Genomic DNA, 19,968 nt, shown 5'->3' with positions numbered 1-19,968 from the left:
AGGAGGCGGCGATACAAGCAAGGGGCGGGCACGCCGGGCAGAGAGCCGGCTCGGGGGCGGAGCTACCCCCGGCCGTGCGTGCGCTTAAAAAGCGCTAATGTGAAACCACCCTTACAATTCAAGAAGAGTTACGTGTAAACACCTTTAGGTAGTTTAGCAAAGCTTTAGGCTTCTTTTTCACTTGCCGTGTTTTTTGCGGCCCGTTTTTGCAGCCCTTTTTTGCCTGCAAAATCTTCTCGGATCGCCGTTTTTCTGGTTTGGAATAGGTTTTGAAGAGTAGGGGAAAAAAAAATTAAATTTTATAATAAAATTTAAAAAAAAATATGGCGTTCCGCAAATACTGTCTTCACGGTGTACCGCAAAATCAACACACTGGGCAAGTTTCAGTTGCTTTTGTGGCCCCATTGATTTCAATGGGGGCCATGTTCATAAGCTGTGAAAAATATCGAGCACATGAGGTAGGGGTTGAAACACAAATCAGCAGTGTGTCACTTATCAAGCTATGTGCTGTTTACTTACACTGAAGGTTTTAGCACTGGGACATAATAATAATAATAATAATTTTATTTCTATAGCGCCGAGATTTTCCGCAGTACTTTACATTTTAGAGGGAACTTGTACAGACAATAGACAATACAGCATAACAATAGACACATAGATCAAAATAAATACCAAAAGGAATGAGGGCCCTGCTCGAAGCTTACTGTCATGATCAAGATTGGATATGACAGGTTTTGAATAAGTAACCTTTTTTTTTCCTTTGAGCTGGTTGCTTGGAGTTGGTTTTGCCCCCGGTGGCCATTAGGGTTATTACACAGTGGTGTCTTTTGTTCTAGTTTGCCCCCGGTGGTGGTGAGTGTTATTGCACCGGAATCTCTAACAGGTGTGAGACTCTGGCTCCTAACTATAAAGGTGTGTCAGGTGTTCTCACTCACTGTTGGTGATATTGGTGTTTTCCAACCATCCTTGGTGAAGAAAGGAGCTAGAGAGAGTTCCTGGCAGCTCAGTCAGGATCCTGGAGTGGCAGCTATGGTGTCAGCAAGGAGTTCTGGCAAAGCTTGGTGGAGTGACAGCTAATGTGTCAGCGAGGAGTTCTTGTAAAGCATGGTGGAGTGGCAGCTATGGTGTCAGCAAAGAGTTCTTGCAAAGCTTGGTGGAGTGGCAGCTATGGTGTCAGCAAGGAGTTCTTGCAAAGCTTGGTGGAGTGGCAGCTATGGTGAAAGCTGCATTCAGATGCTGGATTCTGTTGCTGGAAGAGAGCTGCACTCAGATGCTGGACTCTGTTGCTGGAAAGCTGCATTCAGATGCTGGACTCTGTTGCTGGAAAGCTGCATTCAGATGCTGGACTCTGTTGCTGGAAAGCTGCATTCAGATGCGGGACTCTGTTGCTGGAAAGCTGCATTCAGATGCGGGACTCTGTTGCTGGAAAGCTGCATTCAGATGCGGGACTCTGTTGCTGGAAAGCTGCATTCAGATGCGGGACTCTGTTGCTGGAAAGCTGCATTCAGATGCGGGACTCTGTTGCTGGAAAGCTGCATTCAGATGCGGGACTCTGTTGCTGGAAAGCTGCATTCAGATGCGGGACTCTGTTGCTGGAAAGCTGCATTCAGATGCGGGACTCTGTTGCTGGAAAGCTGCATTCAGATGCGGGACTCTGTTGCTGGAAAGCTGCATTCAGATGCGGGACTCTGTTGCTGGAAAGCTGCATTCAGATGCGGGACTCTGTTGCTGGAAAGCTGCATTCAGATGCGGGACTCTGTTGCTGGAAAGCTGCATTCAGATGCGGGACTCTGTTGCTGGAAAGCTGCATTCAGATGCGGGACTCTGTTGCTGGAAAGCTGCATTCAGATGCGGGACTCTGTTGCTGGAAAGCTGCACTCAGGTGTTGGATTCGGTTGGAGGGAAAGATGCACTCAGGTGTCGGACTCTGTGGCTTGGAGCATTAGCAACAGAGCAAAGCTAAGTGGTGTTTCCCTGTTTGTCACTTTCCTCAATGTGTGTTTTAGTGCAGTGGTAGGATTAGTTTCTGCACCGTCCACTTCACTAGTAAGGGATTGGTTCAGGGCGAGCTAGGGATTTCAGGTATCCTGATCAGCGCCCGGTGCGGAACCGGCCTAGGGATCATTAGGAGTGTAGAGACACTGACTCAGGGGAGTGCAGGAGGTCTCCACGTCCCCGTTCCCTATTGCAGGGCCACCATTGTAATTGTTTTCCTGGTTTTCCCCTTTATTCTGAAATTCGCCCTGCTGGAGGCGGTGTATCCAGACATATGTGTACTACTGAAAGTCGCCTGCTGGAGGCGGTGTATCCGGCTGCACATTCTATTATTTAAATTCGCCCTGCTGGAGGCGGTGTATCCAGGGTCACACGTGTCGTATAAATTCGCCCTGGTGGAGGCGGTGTGTCCAGTCACACGTGACCATGACACTTACAATCTATGATGAAAAAGGGAAGGCATGGAAGGTGGATGGTAACAATTGCTTTCATTGTTCAGACCAGTAAAAGTGTAAGAATCGGGTGTTCATGTAATGCTGCATGATCCGGTTATCAGCCTAATTATGTAACTGTACAGACACAGAGTGCTATTAAATGCATAAAGCATGTGAGAACATGATGCGAGGAACCTGGTTATGGTAAAAGATTTTGAATGGGCAACACAGGGATAGTTAGGTTAATGCATTGAGGCGGTAGGCCAGTCTGAACAAATGCGTTTTTAGGGCATGCATAAAACAGTGGGGATTAATCGGATTAACCTGGTTAGTGCATTCCAAAGAATTGGTGCAGTATGTGAAAAGTCTTGGAGTGGGAGGTTCTGATTATTGAGGATGTTACCCTCAGGTCATTAGCAGAACGGAGGTCACGGGTAGGGTGGTAGACTGAGACGAGGGAGGAGATGTAGGGTGGTGCTGAGCCACAGAGTGCTTTGTGGGTGATGGTAATAAGTTTGTACTGGATTCTGGAGTGGATGGGTAACCAGTGTAATGACTGGCACAAGGTAGATGCATCGTTGTAACGATTGGTGAGTAATATGATCCTGGCTGCAGCAATCAAGACAGATTGGAGACAGGAGAGTTTGGTAAGAGGGAGAGGATAGGGAGACCGATTAGTAGAGAGTTACAATAGTCCAGACATTATCATTGCTGTGTCAAGCTGGTACACGCATACCAGTCCAACACCGCCCCCCTCCTGTGATAGTCAGCTCACTGTCAATAGACAATGTGCCCAGAGAGTCTGTTTTGAGTGGAGTTAGCTTTCTCAGCTCTGATGCATCCTACTTCTAAAAACTCTGATTGTGCCTGAACTGCTACACTCAGTAATCTAAGTTGGATTCAGGGTCTCTTTCTCCACACCATGGTGCTCTCAGATGAGATAGCAAAGATTTCCTTTAAGTTATGTCTCTGCTACTCAAGATCAAGTATCAGCAGCATATTTACTTAGTAAAGACAGTCACTTACTTCATCTTACATTTTCCATGAACTTATGTATTTGCAAAGTCCCAAACTAAATTATGTTAAATTGTTTAAATACAGGTGGCAGGTCCACTTTACTCCCTTTCTGAAAAATGATGTGCTGTGCGTTGTTGGTGCATTTTTCCTGCACGGAATTGGCCCAAAAACTATAGGGAATCCTTATGCCAGCCAATTCAATGAGAATCCTGAAGTGCTGTGCACATGATCAGTAATTTTCCTTTCTGGATTAGTGCTGTTTTTAAACATATACAGGAAAGCTGACAACATTCACTAAGTATGGACACAAGCTCCCAATCTAAGGAACCCACTTGGAAAGGCAACAGCAATCAAAATAATGGAGAATAGCGTCCAGTCAAGGTGAAAAAATTAAAGATGCTTTATTACGCCATGGATACGTTTCGACCTGTTATAGGTCTTTGTCAAGTACTTGACAGAGACCTATATACAGTTGTGGCCAAAAGTATTGACACCCCTGCAATTCTGTCAGATAATACTCAGTTTCTTCCTGAAAATGATTGCAAACACAAATTCTTTGGTATTAGTATCTTCATTTAATTTGTCTTAAATGAAAAAACACAAAAAGAATTGTCCTAAAGCCAAATTGGATATAATTCCACACCAAACATAAAAAAAGAGGGTGGACAAAAGTATTGGCACTGTTCAAAAAATCATGTGATGCTTCTCAAATTTGTGTAATTAACAGCACCTGTAAATTACCTGTGGCACCTAACAGGTGTTGGCAATAACTAAATCACACTTGCAGCCACTTGACATGGATTAAAGTTGACTCAACCTCTGTCCTGTGTCCTTGTGTGTACCACATTGAGCATGGAGAAAAGAAAGAAGACCAAAGAGCTGTCTGAGGACTTGAGAAACCAAATTGTGAGGAAGCATGAGGAATCTCAAGGCTACAAGTCCATCTCCAAAGAACTGAATGTTCCTGTGTCTACCGTGCGCAGTGTCATCAAGAAGTTTAAAGCCCATGGCACTGTGGCTAACCTCCCTAGATGTGGACGGAAAAGAAAAATTGACAAGAGATTTCAATGCAAGATTGTGCAGATGTTGGATAAAGAACCTCGACTAACATCCAAACAAGTTCAAGCTGCCCTGCAGTCCGAGGTACCACAGTGTCAACCCGTACTTTCCGTCGGCGTCTGAATAAAAAGGGACTGTATGGTAGGAGACCCAGGAAGACCCCAATTCTTACCCCGAGACACAAAAAAGCCAGGCTGGAGTTTGCCAAAACTTACCTGAAAAAGCCTAAAACATTTTGGAAGAATGTTCTCTGGTCAGATGAGACAAAAGTAGAGCTTTTTGGGCAAAGGCATCAACATAGAATTTACAGGAGAAAAAAAAGAGGCATTCAAAGAAAACAACACGGTCCCTACAGTCAAACATGGCGGAGGTTCCCTGATGTTTTGGGGTTGCTTTGCTGCCTCTGTGTCATGGCGGACGCTATTCACACCACAGCGTCCGGCAGGCAGAGGTAGTTCCACCTCCGTCCACTATAGCCTCAGTGGCGCCGGCTTGATTTTCTCAGGCTATCGGGGGTTAATCTAGCTGGAGATCAGGTTGGATGTTTGGTCATGCCCACGGTCTTTAAATAGTCATGCTGGCCTATGGGCGTCGCCGATTATAGCTCGTGTTTCATGCCAAGTGGTTCCGGTCTGGAGTGGAGGTGCTGGAGAGAGAGAGATTCGTATCTGGTGGCGTATGATCCGTTGTTACCTTTTCACCTTCCCATATTTGTGTTTTGTTGTGCCCTGTTCACATTACTGTATAGTCCTGTGTGTATGCGGCGCGGTGCAGTTTAAGTTCTCCCTGTCTGTCACTTTTGTGTGGGGCTTTGGTGGTTTGTCTCCTCACTGGGTGGAGGGTGGAGGGTTAAGCTTAGGGCTGAGCAGGAGATAAGGAAAGGTTGGAGGCTCAGGCATTTGCACCATCAGCAAAAACCCTGGGTTGAGGGTCAGACAGGGTTTCCCCTAGTTAAAGGGACACCACAGGGGCCCCGGGTATTTCAGCCTTAGTTGACCTAAGCCCCGTGTGACATTATAATCGGCCTACATTTTTCAGGAGTCCATGGATCCCATGGATTCCATAACCCGCCAGTTGGCGGCGCTGTCCTTACAGGTCTCCGAGTTGAAAGGGGCAGTTCAGCAGCAGGGCCTGGTAGTAGCGAAGGTGCAAACGGCATCTGCAGGTAACGGTGCAGAGCCGAAGATCCCGCTGCCAGAACGATTCTCAGGGGAACGCAGCAAATTTGTCATATTTCGGGAGGCCTGCAAGTTATACTTCCGCATGCGCCCTATCTCCTCAGGTAATGAGGCTCAGCGGGTGGGTCTGGTGTTATCATTACTGAGTGGTGACCCCCAAGCATGGGAATTTTCCTTACCAGCTGACTCTGCTACATTTCATTCTGTCGATAATGTTTTTTCTGCACTCGGGCTCATTTATGATGATCCTGACAGATTGGCTCTAGCGGAATCTAAAATCCGCGCCCTCCGCCAGGGGGAGCGCTTGGCAGAGGACTATTGTTCGGAATTTCGCCGTTGGGCAGTAGACACACAGTGGAACGACCCAGCGCTGCGGAGTCAGTTTATTCATGGGGTTTCAGAAAGAGTTAAACAGGCCCTCCTGATGTATGAGACTCCTGCATCGTTGGAGTCTGCCATGAGTTTGGTTATACGTATTGATCGCCGTTTGCGTCAGGGGGCACAGGAGACGCTACCCTTGGGGGAAAGCAGAGGTGCAAGTGTGGTTGCTGCAGGTGAGCCCACTGAACCTATGCAAATTGCGGGGGTGTCACAGGTTAAGCGTCGCATTCCTGGGTTCAGGAAGCCCGGAGCATGTTTTTACTGTGGTAAAAGAAATCATTATGTTAACGTTTGTCCTGTGCTACCGAAGAAGGTCACACCGGCGGAAAACTGTTAAGCTCAGAGGGTATGGAGGAGGCCCAACTGAGCGTATGCATATCCTCCATGATGGTATCTCAATGTATGCTCCCTGCCAAGGTTATTATCGCAGGCAGAGAGCTTCCAATATCAGTGTTTGTGGATAGCGGTTCCGCCACCAATCTCATAGATGAGGAGTTTGCACGCACTGCCGGGTTTAAGATTGAAAAACTCCCTCATCCCATTCAGGTGGTTACCATTAATGCCGCTCCCCTCCCACAAGGGGAGATTACGGAGTTTATGGCTGAGGTGAAACTCCACATCGGGGTCCTACATTCTGATTGGGTTACATGTAGGGTCCTCCGTAATCTCCCAGCACAAATGGTCCAGGGTTTTCCATGGTTGTCCAGGTACAACCCGGTGATTGATTGGAAAACTCAGGGCATAGTCCAATGGAGTGGTTTCTGCCAGGACAATTGCTTGGCCACATGTGTGTCCGCCGTGACGCCCAGCCTTCCGGAGGCTTTGCAGGATTTCGCGTTTGTATTCTCTGAGAGGGGTTGCTCAGAACTGCCTCCACATCGAGCCTATGACTGTGTGATTAGGTTAAAACCCGGGGCCAAATTACCTAAGGCCAGGATGTTTAATATTTCTGGTCCAGAGAGACAAGCTCTGAAAGACTACATCGCGGAGAGTCTGAGCAAAGGACACATCCGGCCTTCGTCCTCGCCTGTAGCAGCGGGGTTTTACTTCATTAAGAAGAAAGAAGGGGGGTTACGCCCGTGTCTGGATTTCCGGGAGTTAAACCAGATTACGATCCGTGATCCCTACCCGATGCCTTTGATCCCTGATTTGTTCAACCAGGTGGCGAGGGCGAAGTGGTTTTCCAAGCTTGACCTCAGGGGGGCGTATAACCTCATAAGGGTCTGTCAGGGGGATGAGTGGAAGACGGCGTTTAACACTCCTGAGGGTCATTTTGAGAGCCTGGTTATGCCATTTGGGTTGACAACCGCGCCTGCTGTTTTCCAACATTTTATTAATGATGTATTTGCTCATGTCCTGGGGAAATTTGTGATTGTATACCTGGATGATATCCTCATTTATTCGAGCGACCGGGACACTCATTTAGAGCATGTCAGGCAGGTGTTACAGTTGCTCCGGGAGAATAAGCTCTATGCTAAGCTGGAAAAATGCTTATTTTTTGTTCAGGAGTTGCCTTTTTTGGGATATATTGTGTCCGCTGCAGGGTTTAAAATGGACACCGCGAAGGTGCAAGCGATGCTGCAATGGGAAAGGCCTGATAATCTGAAAGCGCTCCAGCGGTTCCTTGGGTTTGCTAATTATTATAGGAAATTTATAAAACACTTTTCTACTATAGCCAAACCGCTCACGGACATGACAAAAAAAGGTACCGATCTGGCTAGCTGGTCTGAGGTGGCGATACGTGCATTTGAGCGTCTGAAGAACAGTTTTGCTTCAGCCCCCATTCTGGTGCAACCGGACGTGTCTAAACCTTTTGTGGTGGAGATTGATGCGTCTGAGGTGGGAGTGGGGGCAGTACTGTCACAAGGCTCGTCCTTGAGCGATATGCATCCATGCGCCTACTTCTCCAAGAAGCTGTCGCCGGCCGAACGGAATTATGATATCGGCAACAGGGAGTTGTTGGCCATCAAATTGGCTTTTGAGGAATGGCGACACTTCTTGGAGGGGGCGGCTCACCAGGTCACAGTCATCACCGACCATAAGAACCTGCTCTATCTGGAGTCGGCCAAGCGTCTGTCTCCTAGGCAGGCTCGCTGGGTATTGTTTTTTACACGTTTCAATTTTCTCGTGACTTACCGTCCCGGAGCTAAAAACACCAAGGCGGATGCCTTGTCTAGGTGTTTTCCGGGGGGAGAACCTCGGGAAGAGCCGGTACCCATCCTCCAGGAAGGTGTAGTGGTCTCGGCTCTCACGACTGAGGTAGAGGCGGAGATTGCCGAGGCCCAAGAGGAGGTACCGCCAGGACTTCCCGCCAACAAATCATTTGTACCCCTTCATCTTCGTCTTAAGGTGTTGAGGGAACACCACGACTCAGTACTGGCTGGTCATCCAAGGGTTAATGGCACCTTAGAGCTGGTATCGCGTAGTATCTGGTGGCCCAAAATCCGGCAGGACATGGTCTCGTACGTGGCGGCTTGCATCACGTGCGCTAGGGCCAAGTCGCCCCGAGCCCGTCCTGCTGGCACGCTACAGCCTCTGGGGGTACCTAATAGGCCATGGACAGAAATCTCCATGGATTTTATCACTGACTTGCCAGCCTCGGCGGGGAACACGGTCATCCTAGTGGTGGTTGACCGATTTTCAAAGATGGCGCATTTTGTGTCGTTGCCTTGCTTGCCCAATGCAAAGACGTTGGCTCAGGTGTTTGTGCAGGAGGTGGTCAGACTCCACGGAGTTCCGTCGGACATAGTATCTGATAGGGGAACTCAATTTGTGGCGAGGTTTTGGAAAGCTTTTTGCTCACCTTTGGGGATCAAGTTGTCACATTCATCGGCGTTTCATCCACAGTCAAATGGTCAAACTGAGCGCATGAACCAAAATCTGGAGCAGTATTTACGATGCTTTGTGTCCGACAACCAAGAGGAGTGGTCTACTTTCCTTCCTCTGGCCGAGTTCGCGTTAAATAATCACCGCCAAGAGTCATCGGGAGAGTCTCCGTTCTTTTGTGTTTACGGTCAACATCCTCAATTTTGTACCTTACATCAGGGTGACTCGGGGGGCGTCCCTGAGGAGGACCAGCTAGGAGCTCAATTATCATCGGTCTGGAGGAGGGTGAAACAGCGATTGTTGAGCATGAGTGCGAGGTACAAACGGGTGGCTGACAGTAGACGCGTGCCAGGTCCGGACCTGTGTGTGGGTGAATGGGTGTGGTTAGCGACTAAAAACATAAAACTCAAAATTCCATCTTTAAAATTGGGTCCAAGGTTTATTGGGCCTTCTAAGATTGCTGCCATCATTAACCCGGTTGCTTATCGGTTGGAGCTTCCTGCGGTATACAAGATACACAACGTGTTTCACAGGGCTTTATTGAAAAAGGTGGTAGGCTCTGTGGACACGACGCCAATGCCACCTCCGGTCATGGTGGATGGCGATTTAGAGTTTGAGGTCTCCAAGGTAGTGGACTCTCGAGTAGTGCACCGTACTCTTCAGTATATGGTCCAGAGGAGAGGTCTTGGGTACCAGCCTCGGACATACATGCGGATCGGCTGGTCAGTTCTTTTCACCGTCGTCATCCGGACAAGCCGGGTCCTATGAGTCTTGAGGGCCCTGGGGTCCCTCGTAGAAGATGGGGTACTGTCATGGCGGACGCTATTCACACCACAGCGTCCGGCAGGCAGAGGTAGTTTCACCTCCGTCCACTTGTCATGTCGGACGCTATTCACATCACAGCATCCGGCAGGCAGAGGTAGTTCCACCTCCGTCCACTATAGCCTCAGTAGCGCCGGCTTGATTTTCTCAGGCTATCGGGGGTTAATCTAGCTGGAGATCAGGTTGGATGTTTGGTCATGCCCACGGTCTTTAAATAGTCGTGCTGGCCTATGGGCGTCGCCAATTATAGCTTGTGTTTCATGCCAAGTGGTTCCGGTCTGGAGTGGAGGTGTTGGAGAGAGAGAGATTCGTATCTGGTGGCGTATGATCCGTTGTTACCTTTTCACCTTCCCATATTTGTGTTTTGTTGTGCCCTGTTTACATTACTGCATAGTCCTGTGTGCATGCGGCGCGGTGCAGTTCAAGTTCTCCCAGTCTGTCACTTTTGTGTGTGGCTTTGGTGGTTTGTTTCCTCACTGGGTGGAGGGTGGAGGGTTAAGCTTAGGGCTGAGCAGGAGACAAGGAAAGGTTGGAAGCTCAGGCATTTGCACCATCAGCAAAAACCCTGGGTTGAGGGTCAGACAGGGTTTCCCCTAGTTAAAGGGACACCACAGGGGCCCCGGGTATTTCAGCCTTAGTTGACCTAAGCCCCGCGTGACACTCTGGCACTGGACTGTTTGACCATGTGCATGGCATTATGAAGTCTGAAGACTACCAACAAATTTTGCAGCATACTGTAGGGCCCAGTGTGAGAAAGCTGGGTCTCCCTCAGAGGTCATGGGTCTTCCAGCAGGACAATGACCCAAAACACACTTCAAAAAGCACTAGAAAATGGTTTGAGAGAAAGCACTGGAGACTTCTAAGGTGGCCAGCAATGAGTCCAGACCTGAATCCCATAGAACACCTGTGGAGAGATCTAAAAATGGCAGTTTGGAGAAGGCACCCTTCTAATATCAGGGACCTGGAGCAGTTTGCCAAAGAAGAATGGTCTAAAATTCCAGCAGAGCATTGTAAGAAACTCATTGATGGTTACCGGAAGCGGTTGGTTGCAGTTATTTTGGCTAAAGGTTGTGCAACCAAGTATTAGGCTGAGGGTGCCAATACTTTTGTCTGGCCCATTTTTGGAGTTTTGTGTGAAATGATCAATGTTTTGCTTTTTGCTTCATTCTCTTTTGTGTTTTTTTCATTTAAGACAAATTAAATGAAGATAATAATACCAAAGAATGTGTTTGCAATCATTTTCAGGAAGAGACTGAGTATTATCTGACAAAATTGCAGGGGTGTCAATACTTTTGGCCACAACTGTATAACAGATCAAAATGTTGTATCCATGGCGGAATAAAGCATCTTTAATTTCTTAGTCAAATAAGCAGCAAAAATGGAGTGGCGGTTCTGATCGGTGGTAACGTTACCGCCGGTAAAATCGCTAACGTCAGTGAAAGTGCTGCAGGGTAAGACTGTCAGATGTTAGCGTGACACCGCAAAAGTGACTGTGACCCGCGGTAAACAGTGCACAGCAGGTCACAGGCATCGGCTGGTGAGAGACTATTACTTCCATGAGCCAACGCCTGCTGTCACTGATAACAGCGGGAGCAGGCACAGGCTGATGGCTGTAGTCATCAGCTGGCACCTGTGCTCAAAGTAAAAAAAAGTTGAAATAAATATTGACATAAAAATAAAAAAAAACACAGTATACTCATTACTCACCTTAATACTTAATCCCAGATGCCCGTGTCACCTGAAATAAAGAAAATAATAATAAACCACCATATCTCTCACCTATCCCCTGTAATCCATAATGTCCCGTGACGATTCCGATCATTTGTAGAGCAGTCACATCAGCTGATGCAACTGCTCCACCCGGCAGCTGTCAACACACTGGCAGGAGCATGTAGTTACTCCTGCAGTGTGTGGGCCGAGTTCAGGTGAGAAAGTTCATCGAACTTCATCAGCTGATGAGCCTCAGTGACCTCACTTATGGCACCGCTGCATAAGAAAGTCTTATAGATGCCTCTCTATTACTAACCTCTGAGCTTGATGTCACCTGACAATACTAAGGTGACATCAACCCCCAACTATCACCCCACTTGCCACTGCACCAGGTCAAGTGGGAAGAACGAGGCTAAGTGTCAGAATTGGCGCATCTTATTGATGCGCCATTTCTGGGGCAGCTTAGAGCTGATGTTTGTAGTCAGAGAGGAGGCTAATAATATCAGCCCGCAGCTGTCTGGCTAGCCTTTGTTGGTTATTAATTATAGGAGGACCCAACATAATATGCATGTTAATGACCGGGCCAATTTTCACAATTCTGACCACTGTCCATTTTGAGGTAATAACTCTGGAACGCTTCCATGGATCCTGGTGATTCTGACATTGTTTTCTCGTGACATATTGTACTTCATGTTAGTGGTAAAATTTCTTTGATATAACTTGCGTTTCTTTGTAAAAAGAAAACAGAAATTTGGCGAAAATTTAAAAACTTTTCAACTTTGAATTTTCATGCCCATAAATCACAGAGATATGGCACACAATATACTTAATAAGTAACATTTCCCACATGTTTACTTTACATCAGCACAATTTTGGAACCAAATTTTTTTTTTATTAGGAAATTATAAGGGTTAAAAGTTGACCAGCAATTTCTCATTTTTACAACACCATTTTTTTTTTTAGGGACCACATCACATTTGAAGTCACTTTGAGGGGTCTATATAATAGAAAATGCCCAAAAGTGACACCATTCTAAAAACTGCACCCCTCAAGGTTCTCAAAACCACATTCAAGACGTTTATTAACCCTTCAGGTGCTTCACAAGAATTTCTTTAATGTTTAAAAAAAAAAATACTTCAGGTCCAATTTTTTATTTTACCAAGGGTAACAGGAGAAATTGGACCTCAAAAGTTATTGTACAATTTTTCCTGAGTACGCTGATACATGATATATGGGGGGGAGGGGACCACTGGTTCGGCACGTGGCAGAGCTCGGAAGGGATGGAGCGCCGTTTGACTTTTTCAATGCAAAATTGGCTGGAATTGAGATTGGACGCCATGTCGTGTTTGCAGAGACCGTGATGCGCCTAAACAGTGGAATCCCCCCACAAATAACACCATTTTGGAAACTATACCCCCCAAGGAACTTATCTAGATGTGTGGTGAGCACTTTGAACCCCGAATTGCTTCACAGAAGTTTTTAATGCCCGGGTGTGAAAATAAAAAATCATATTTTTTCGACAAACATGATCTTTTAGTCCCCACTTTTTTATTTTCCCAAGGGTAACAGGAGAAATTAGACCCCAAATGTTGTTGCCCAATTTGTCCTGAGTACGCTGATACCCCATATGTGGGAGAAAACTACTGTATGGGCACACGTTGGGGCTTGGAAGGGAAGTAGTGACGTTTTAGAATGCAGACTTTGATGGAATGGTCTGCGAGTGTCATGTCGCGTTTGGAGAGCCCCTGATTTGCCTAAACAGTAGAAACCCCCGACAAGTCACCCCATTTTGGAAACTAGACCCCCGAAGGAACTTATCTAGATGTGTAATGAGCACTTTGAACCCCCAAGTGCTTCACAGAAGTTTATAAAAATAAAAAAATCATTTTCTTCCACAAAAATGATCTTTTTGCCTCCAATTTTTTATTTCAGCAAGGGTAACAGGAGAAATTGGACCACAAAAGTAGTTATCCTGGGGATAAACCACTGTTTGGACGCATGGCAGAGCTTAGAAGGGAAGGAGCACCATTTGACTTCAACGCAGAATTAGCTGGAATTGAGATCAGACACCATGTCGCGTTTGGAGAGCCCCTGAGGTGCCTGAACAGTGGAAATCCCCCAATTCTATCTCCAATCCTAACCCCAACACACCCCAGTGAGGTCTTATTTTTTGGGGACGAGTTGACGTTTTTATTGGTACCATTTTCGGGCACATGACATTTTTTGATCGCTTTTTATTCTGATTTTTGGGACGCAGAATGAACAAAAACCAGCAATTCATGAATTTCTTTGGGGGCGAGGGCATTTATACTGTTCTGCGTGTGGTAAAATTGATAAAGCAGTTTTATTCTTCGAGTCAGTACGATTACAGCGATACCTCATTCATATCTTTTTTTATGTTTTGGCGCTTTTATACAATAAAAATAATTTTATATAAAAAATAATTATTTTTTGCATCGCTTTTTTCTGCGAGCTATAACTTTTTTATTTTTTCACTGTTGATGTATGGTGGCTCGTTTTTTGCGGCACAAGATGATGTTTTCAGTGGTACCATGTTTATTTATATCCGTCTTTTTGACCGTGTGTTATTGCACTTTTTGTTTGACGGTATGATGATAAAGCAGTTTTTTTGTCGTTTTTTTTTTTTTTTAAGGGGTTCTCTAAAGGGGTTAACTAGTGTGACAGTTTTATAGCGTGGGTTGTTACGGATGCGGCGATACTACACGTGTCCTTTTATTGTTATTTTATTTACAGAAAAAATAATTTATTAGGGAATATTTATATATAATTATTTTTTTTTTCTAAATTTAATTTTTATTATTACACATTTTTTTTTTTTTTTTACTTTATTACATTGTCCCGAGGGGGATATTACTATATAGTGTCAGATCGCTGATCTGACACTTTGCACAGCACTGTGTCAGATCAGCAATCTGACAGGCAGCGCAGTAGGCTTCTCAGCAAGCACTGAGAAAGCCACCTCCCTGCAGGGAGGAGGCCCTCGGAACAACGTGAGCACATCGCATTGTTCCGAGGTCTCAGGGAAGCACGAAGGGAGCCCCCTCCCTGTGCGATTCTTCCCTGTGCCCCCAGTACACTGCGATCATGTTTGATCGCAGTGTGCTGGGGGTTAATGTGCGGGGAGCGGTCCGTGACCACTCCTGGCACATAGTGACGGGTGTCAGCTGTGATAATCAGCTGACACCCGGCCGCGATCAGCTGCGTTCCCCCCGTGAGCCCGGCTGATCGCTATGACGTACTATCCCGTACATAGTCATACGGATGTCAGAAAGGGGTTAATAACCAGGAAAGGCTAAGTATACAGCTGTGAGCTCATATTAATAGCCTGGTAAGCTCCATGGGTATAACCCCCTTCCCAGGATAAAAACATCTGCCCCAGCTGTACATTTTCCCTCTGCTGGTTAATAAAATTTGGGGGGATCCCACTCCATTTTTTTTTTTAAATTATTTATTTAGTAATAAAATACATATACACTAAGCTACTACACAAGCACTGTACTAATTATATGTGTCACTAACATCTTTGTATCTTTCTATGCTATGTGTATACTGTATATCTATTCTATCTATTCTTTCGGATCATGCTGTGATTTTACTGTACACGGCAGATGAAATTTCGTGTTTTCAAGGACATGGGTGGGTAAAAATCGAACAACACTCATAAGGTCCGTATGCCATCCATTTTTTTTCTCACACCCATTGAGTTGCATTGGTGAGTCTTGTCCGAGATACGAGGACAATCAATCGCAGCATGCTGCAATTTTTTCTCATTCCAAATTCAGCTGTTAAAAAAAAAAAAAAAAAAAAATCGCAGATGAGCAAGGAATCATAGGTTAACATTGATCAGAGTGCAATCCGATTTTTTATTGGATTGCTCTCCTCTGTTTCTTGCAGATGAGTATGACCCTAATAAACCCACGCACGTCACTGCTGCCAGGTATCGTGGTGGGCGCCGAGTTCTACCAGTTTGGTTATTGACTATGTAGGTTCATTCTGAGAATGCTCCTACATAGGCTGGTGACAACCATAGGAAACATTTAATCCTGTATAATGATTTGTATATAAGGCAAGAGAAAAAAAGCTTCCTCTACCCCTTAATAGCCCGGTTATTTCTCTCCATATTTCACCATCGCCTATGACTACAGTAGATGATTTAATAGAGAGGGATATAAAAATACTCCCATCAGTAGTCACCGCTAAATGAAATTTTAATATTTTATTACCTTATCTGGGCATGTGGTGTGTGTGACATGGTCAGACACATCCAGTTTAATTTATGAAAGAGGGACTCTGAAACTAGCAAAAACTGCCAAAAATTAGAAGGTAGAAGGACTCTGATACACCCTGTATTAGACATAAATGAGGGCCTCATACACATTCTGTTAAAATTGTTAGGTAATAGGACTCCATAAAACCTATGCACTAAATGCAAATGCTGCCAAAAATATGATGGAAAGATAGCAATACACCCTGGAAGACACGTAGAGGATCGCCTCAGAAAACATTTAAACATTTTTTTCCCATTTTAAAGGAGTGGGACTCCTAGTTTGGTAAAGCCTATGCATTAAGTGCAAGAGCTGAAAAACATTTAGGCTATGTGCACACATTACAGAATTCTCGCGGAAATTTCCGCGGGAATTCCATTCCATGCGAAATAGGCGAGGAAACCGCACTTTAATTCCCGCCTATTTCCCGCAGAAAAATTAGCGATTTGCAAGCGTAACTAGCTTGCAGAATGTTAGCGTTTTCCAAGCGATCTGTAGCATCGCTTGGAAAACTGATTGACAGGTTGGTCACACTCGTCATACATAGTGTTTGACAAGTGTGACCAACTTTTTACTATTGAGGCTGCCAAAGCAGCATCAGTAGTAAAAAGATCTAATGTTAAAAATAAAAAATGGTGTTTTTCTCACTTTCCGACGTACCGCGCAGCGTTCCCGATCATCGTGATGCTCCTGGCAGGTCCCGTTCCCAGTGATGCATTGCAGCAATGACCTTTGACGTCACGGTCTCGTGAGACCGCTACGGTTTCGCGAGACAGCGATGTCAAAGGTCATTGCCTCAATGCATCACTGGGAACGGGGCCTGCCGGGAGCATCGTGGAAGCCTGGTGACGCTGCGAGGGACATCGAAAGGTGAGAATATGACCATTTTTTAATTTTAATTCTATTTTTTTACAGGGATATGGTACCCAGAGCCTGGAGGAGAATCTCCTCTCCTCCAGACCGTGGGTACCATTCGCAAATGTTCTGCTTACTTTTCGCATGGTGGGCACAGCCACATGCGGAAAGTAAGCAGAACAATGCATTCCTATGTGTGCGGAATCGCCGCGATTCCGCAAAATTAATGAGCATGCTGCGTATTTTTCTGCGATGCGATTACGCCACAGAAAAATCTGCAGCATTAGCACAGCATTGCAGAGTCCCATAGGATTGCATGGGATGCTTTTTTATTTTGCGTTTTCGCGGCAAAATCGAACGTTTAAAAACGCCGCGAAAATGCAATAAAACGGTACGTGTGAACACAGCCTTACATTTATAAAAGTACTGTATATATGTGTAAGAGAATTATAGAGGTAGGCCTCATACACATCCTGTAAAAATTATGAAGGAGGGCATCATATATACCCTGGAAAAATTAAGTGCGAGAGTCGCAAGATCACCCTCTAAAAATTTTGAGCGACGGTTGCCTGATGTGCCTCTAAAACTTATGAGTGAGGGCCACCTGTACACCCTCTTAAAATAATGAGTGAGGGTCGCATGATGGCCCTCTATATATTTTGAATGAAGGCCACCTTTTTACCCTCTAAAACTTTGGAGAGAGGGCCGCATGAAGACCTAAAAATTAGTAGTTAGGGCCGCATGATGACACTGTTGATATGGAAGAGGGCAAGAATAAGAAGAAACCATGAACCGTATACCCTTTTTTAGGTGGGAAGAATACACCAGAAAAAAAGGAACATTTGAATTGGCTTTATGTTCTGCTGCTTCCTTCCGGTGGGGTTGAGAAGTCTAGGCCCAAGGCCACAGCCTCTGCGTGCACCATCAGCAACACGTCCACTTCCCTGTCCCTTGCATCAATGATAGTCAAATGTGCAAGTGCCAGTATAAACCAAATAATTCTCTGCAAACTAGAACTTATTATAGTGAGTGATCAACATTAAAGTAGCTAGCAAAATCTACTTAATCATCTTTAAAGTGCAATGTGCTTTTACTTACAGACATAAGTGTAGAGACTGCATGTATGTGGTAGCTAAGATGCATGCAGACTCTATAATGTTTATTGCTGACTATAATCAGTTCTAGGTTACACAATATTCTCTGGTATATACTGGCACTTGCACTTTAATTTGGCTATCATTGATGTTTCTGCATTTAGATTGATATTTGTGCATTTTTTCTGCTATTCAGAGGTGGAGGTGGACAAGGGAGGGAATGTACCGCACTCACCTCCACAACGCTGTCTGTAGCAATCAGCTGTCAGCTGGTGATCCTGGAGCGCTACTGCACCTTCCGCCTACTCCAAAGCCGAAGGCAGGAGCTATGTTTTAAAGGAGGAATAAGGCTGTGTGCCCACGTAGCGTTTAAGCGTTTCTGCAGCGCTTTTAGGGTATGTGCACACCGTTTTTTTCGTCTCTGCGGATTTTGTAGAGAAAACCGCAGGTAAATCTGCAGGACATAGTCCTGCGGTTTATCTGCGGTTTTGCCCTGCGGTTTTACACCTCATAATGGATGAGGTTTAAAACTGCAGCTTTTCTCCACCAAACAATTGACATGCTGCGTTTTGAAAACCGCAGCAAAACCACGTGGAAAAAAACGCAGCATGTGCACAGCTTTTTTTAATTTCCATAGGAAATAAAGGTACTGTACAACGCAGCAGAATCTGCTGCGTTTCTGCAGAGCCAAAACCGCTGCGGAAACGCAGCAGAAACCGCAAAGTGTGCACATACCCTTAGACAAGCGATTCTGCTGCAGAAACGCTTAAGAAAAGCATCCAATTGATTTTTAATGAAAAACGCACACGTTGTGCCAATGGTGCGTTTTTAACCACTGCGGAAACGCTTAGGCCGGTTTCACACTAGCGCATTTTCAACGCGCGCACGGCCGGGGTAGCTCCGCCCCCGATCCGGCTCTCTGCCCGGCGTGCCCGCCCCTTCCTTGTAGCGCCGCCTCCTAGCGGACAGCGGCGCCTGCGATCGGCGCACCCTATCTTTAGCATAGGGTGCGCCGATCGTGCGCAGGCCGTGCGCTAGTTGCGCTTTGACCTGCGCTGCGCACTTTTGACGGTGCGCCGTGCGCGCCAAAATCAAACTTTTCGGATTTTGGCGCGCACGGCGCACCGTCAAAAGTGCGCAGCGCAGGTCAAAGCGCAACTAGCGCACGGCCTGCGCACGATCGGCGCACCCTATGCTAAAGATAGGGTGCGCCGATCGCAGGCGCCGCTGTCCGCTAGGAGGCGGCGCTACAAGGAAGGGGCGGGCACGCCGGGCAGAGAGCCGGCTCGGGGGCGGAGCTACCCCCGGCCGTGCGCGCGCATAAAATGCGCTAGTGTGAAACCGGCCTTAGCGATTAAAAACACAGCATGTTCATTAATTTTGCGGAATCGCACGCGATTCCGCATACCATCAATTATGTGGGCAAAAACGCTTAGGAAAATGCATGCAAAAACGCTTGACAAATGCTTACAAAAGCACGTCAAAAACGCATGGGTTTTCCTGGGAGCAGGGTGTGCGATTCTGCTCAGGTTTATTCTGCTTCAGAATCGCTACGTGGGCACATAGCCTAAAAGTGAATAGAGCAAATTAAATCAGGGTGCTAGCTGTCCCGAGGGCAAAGTAATCCGTATGTTGCAATGCACATGGAAAAATCAGCCATTTTTATTGGCTGTCTAATAGCCTCAAAACATGCGGGGCGAGGTCTCAAGAATGGCGATCGAACACCCGTGATAATCAAGTAACAAGTGTACCTGAGTACCCTGATGCTCGACCAAGTATCGAGCAATGGCGAGCACGCTCACTTACCACTAATATGCGCAAAAAAAAAACAAAACTGAATTTTTTTAGATGGTTGCTTTTGTTTCCATTACCAGAAAATAAGACATTACCTGTCCCAGTGTTATTGTGATATTACAACTTACATACCTGTTTTTATCATTTAAGGTGGCTTGCTGAAGATGAAGAGGATGGAAGCACAATCGTACAGCTTTATTATTAACTAGGATTTATATAAAAAAAACTGCTCCACTTATTTCTACAAATATCTGCCCAATGATGTCCTGATGGTTTCTTGTAATCACTTTCTCATCGTACATGAACTGAAGGCTGACTACCTAGGCAATTATATCACTCTACCATACTTTGCACTCATGTACTTCACTTTACCATCGGGAATTGACCTATTGTTTAAATCAGGTTTTCGTGTTAAAGATTTTTTTCTTTTAAATGTTGACAATGTTTTTCTCTCCAAATCACAATCTCTGTTTAAAATAAAGATGAGAAACATTTCAATTTTCACACTGCCCACTGA

General features: G+C 45.8%; 1 protein-coding gene across 1 annotated transcript in view; it reads left to right on the top strand.

The window, feature by feature from the left end:
* The window catches only part of RP1 (RP1 axonemal microtubule associated), a 742,035-nt gene extending 722,379 nt beyond the window's left edge, over positions 1-19,656 (top strand). Inside the window, exon 58 of the mRNA XM_073583994.1 lies at positions 19,602-19,656. Coding sequence (XP_073440095.1) covers positions 19,602-19,656 — 55 coding nt within the window. The remainder of the gene's footprint in view (positions 1-19,601) is intronic.
* The last annotated feature ends 312 nt before the right edge of the window (positions 19,657-19,968 follow it).

This window comes from Dendrobates tinctorius, unplaced genomic scaffold, assembly GCF_039654945.1.
Source record: "Dendrobates tinctorius isolate UK_male_01 unplaced genomic scaffold, ASM3965494v1 ptg000082l, whole genome shotgun sequence".
NCBI lineage: Eukaryota > Metazoa > Chordata > Amphibia > Anura > Dendrobatidae > Dendrobates > Dendrobates tinctorius.
Note: the sequence above shows the minus strand (reverse complement) of the source record. Positions and strands in the feature narration are given on the sequence as shown.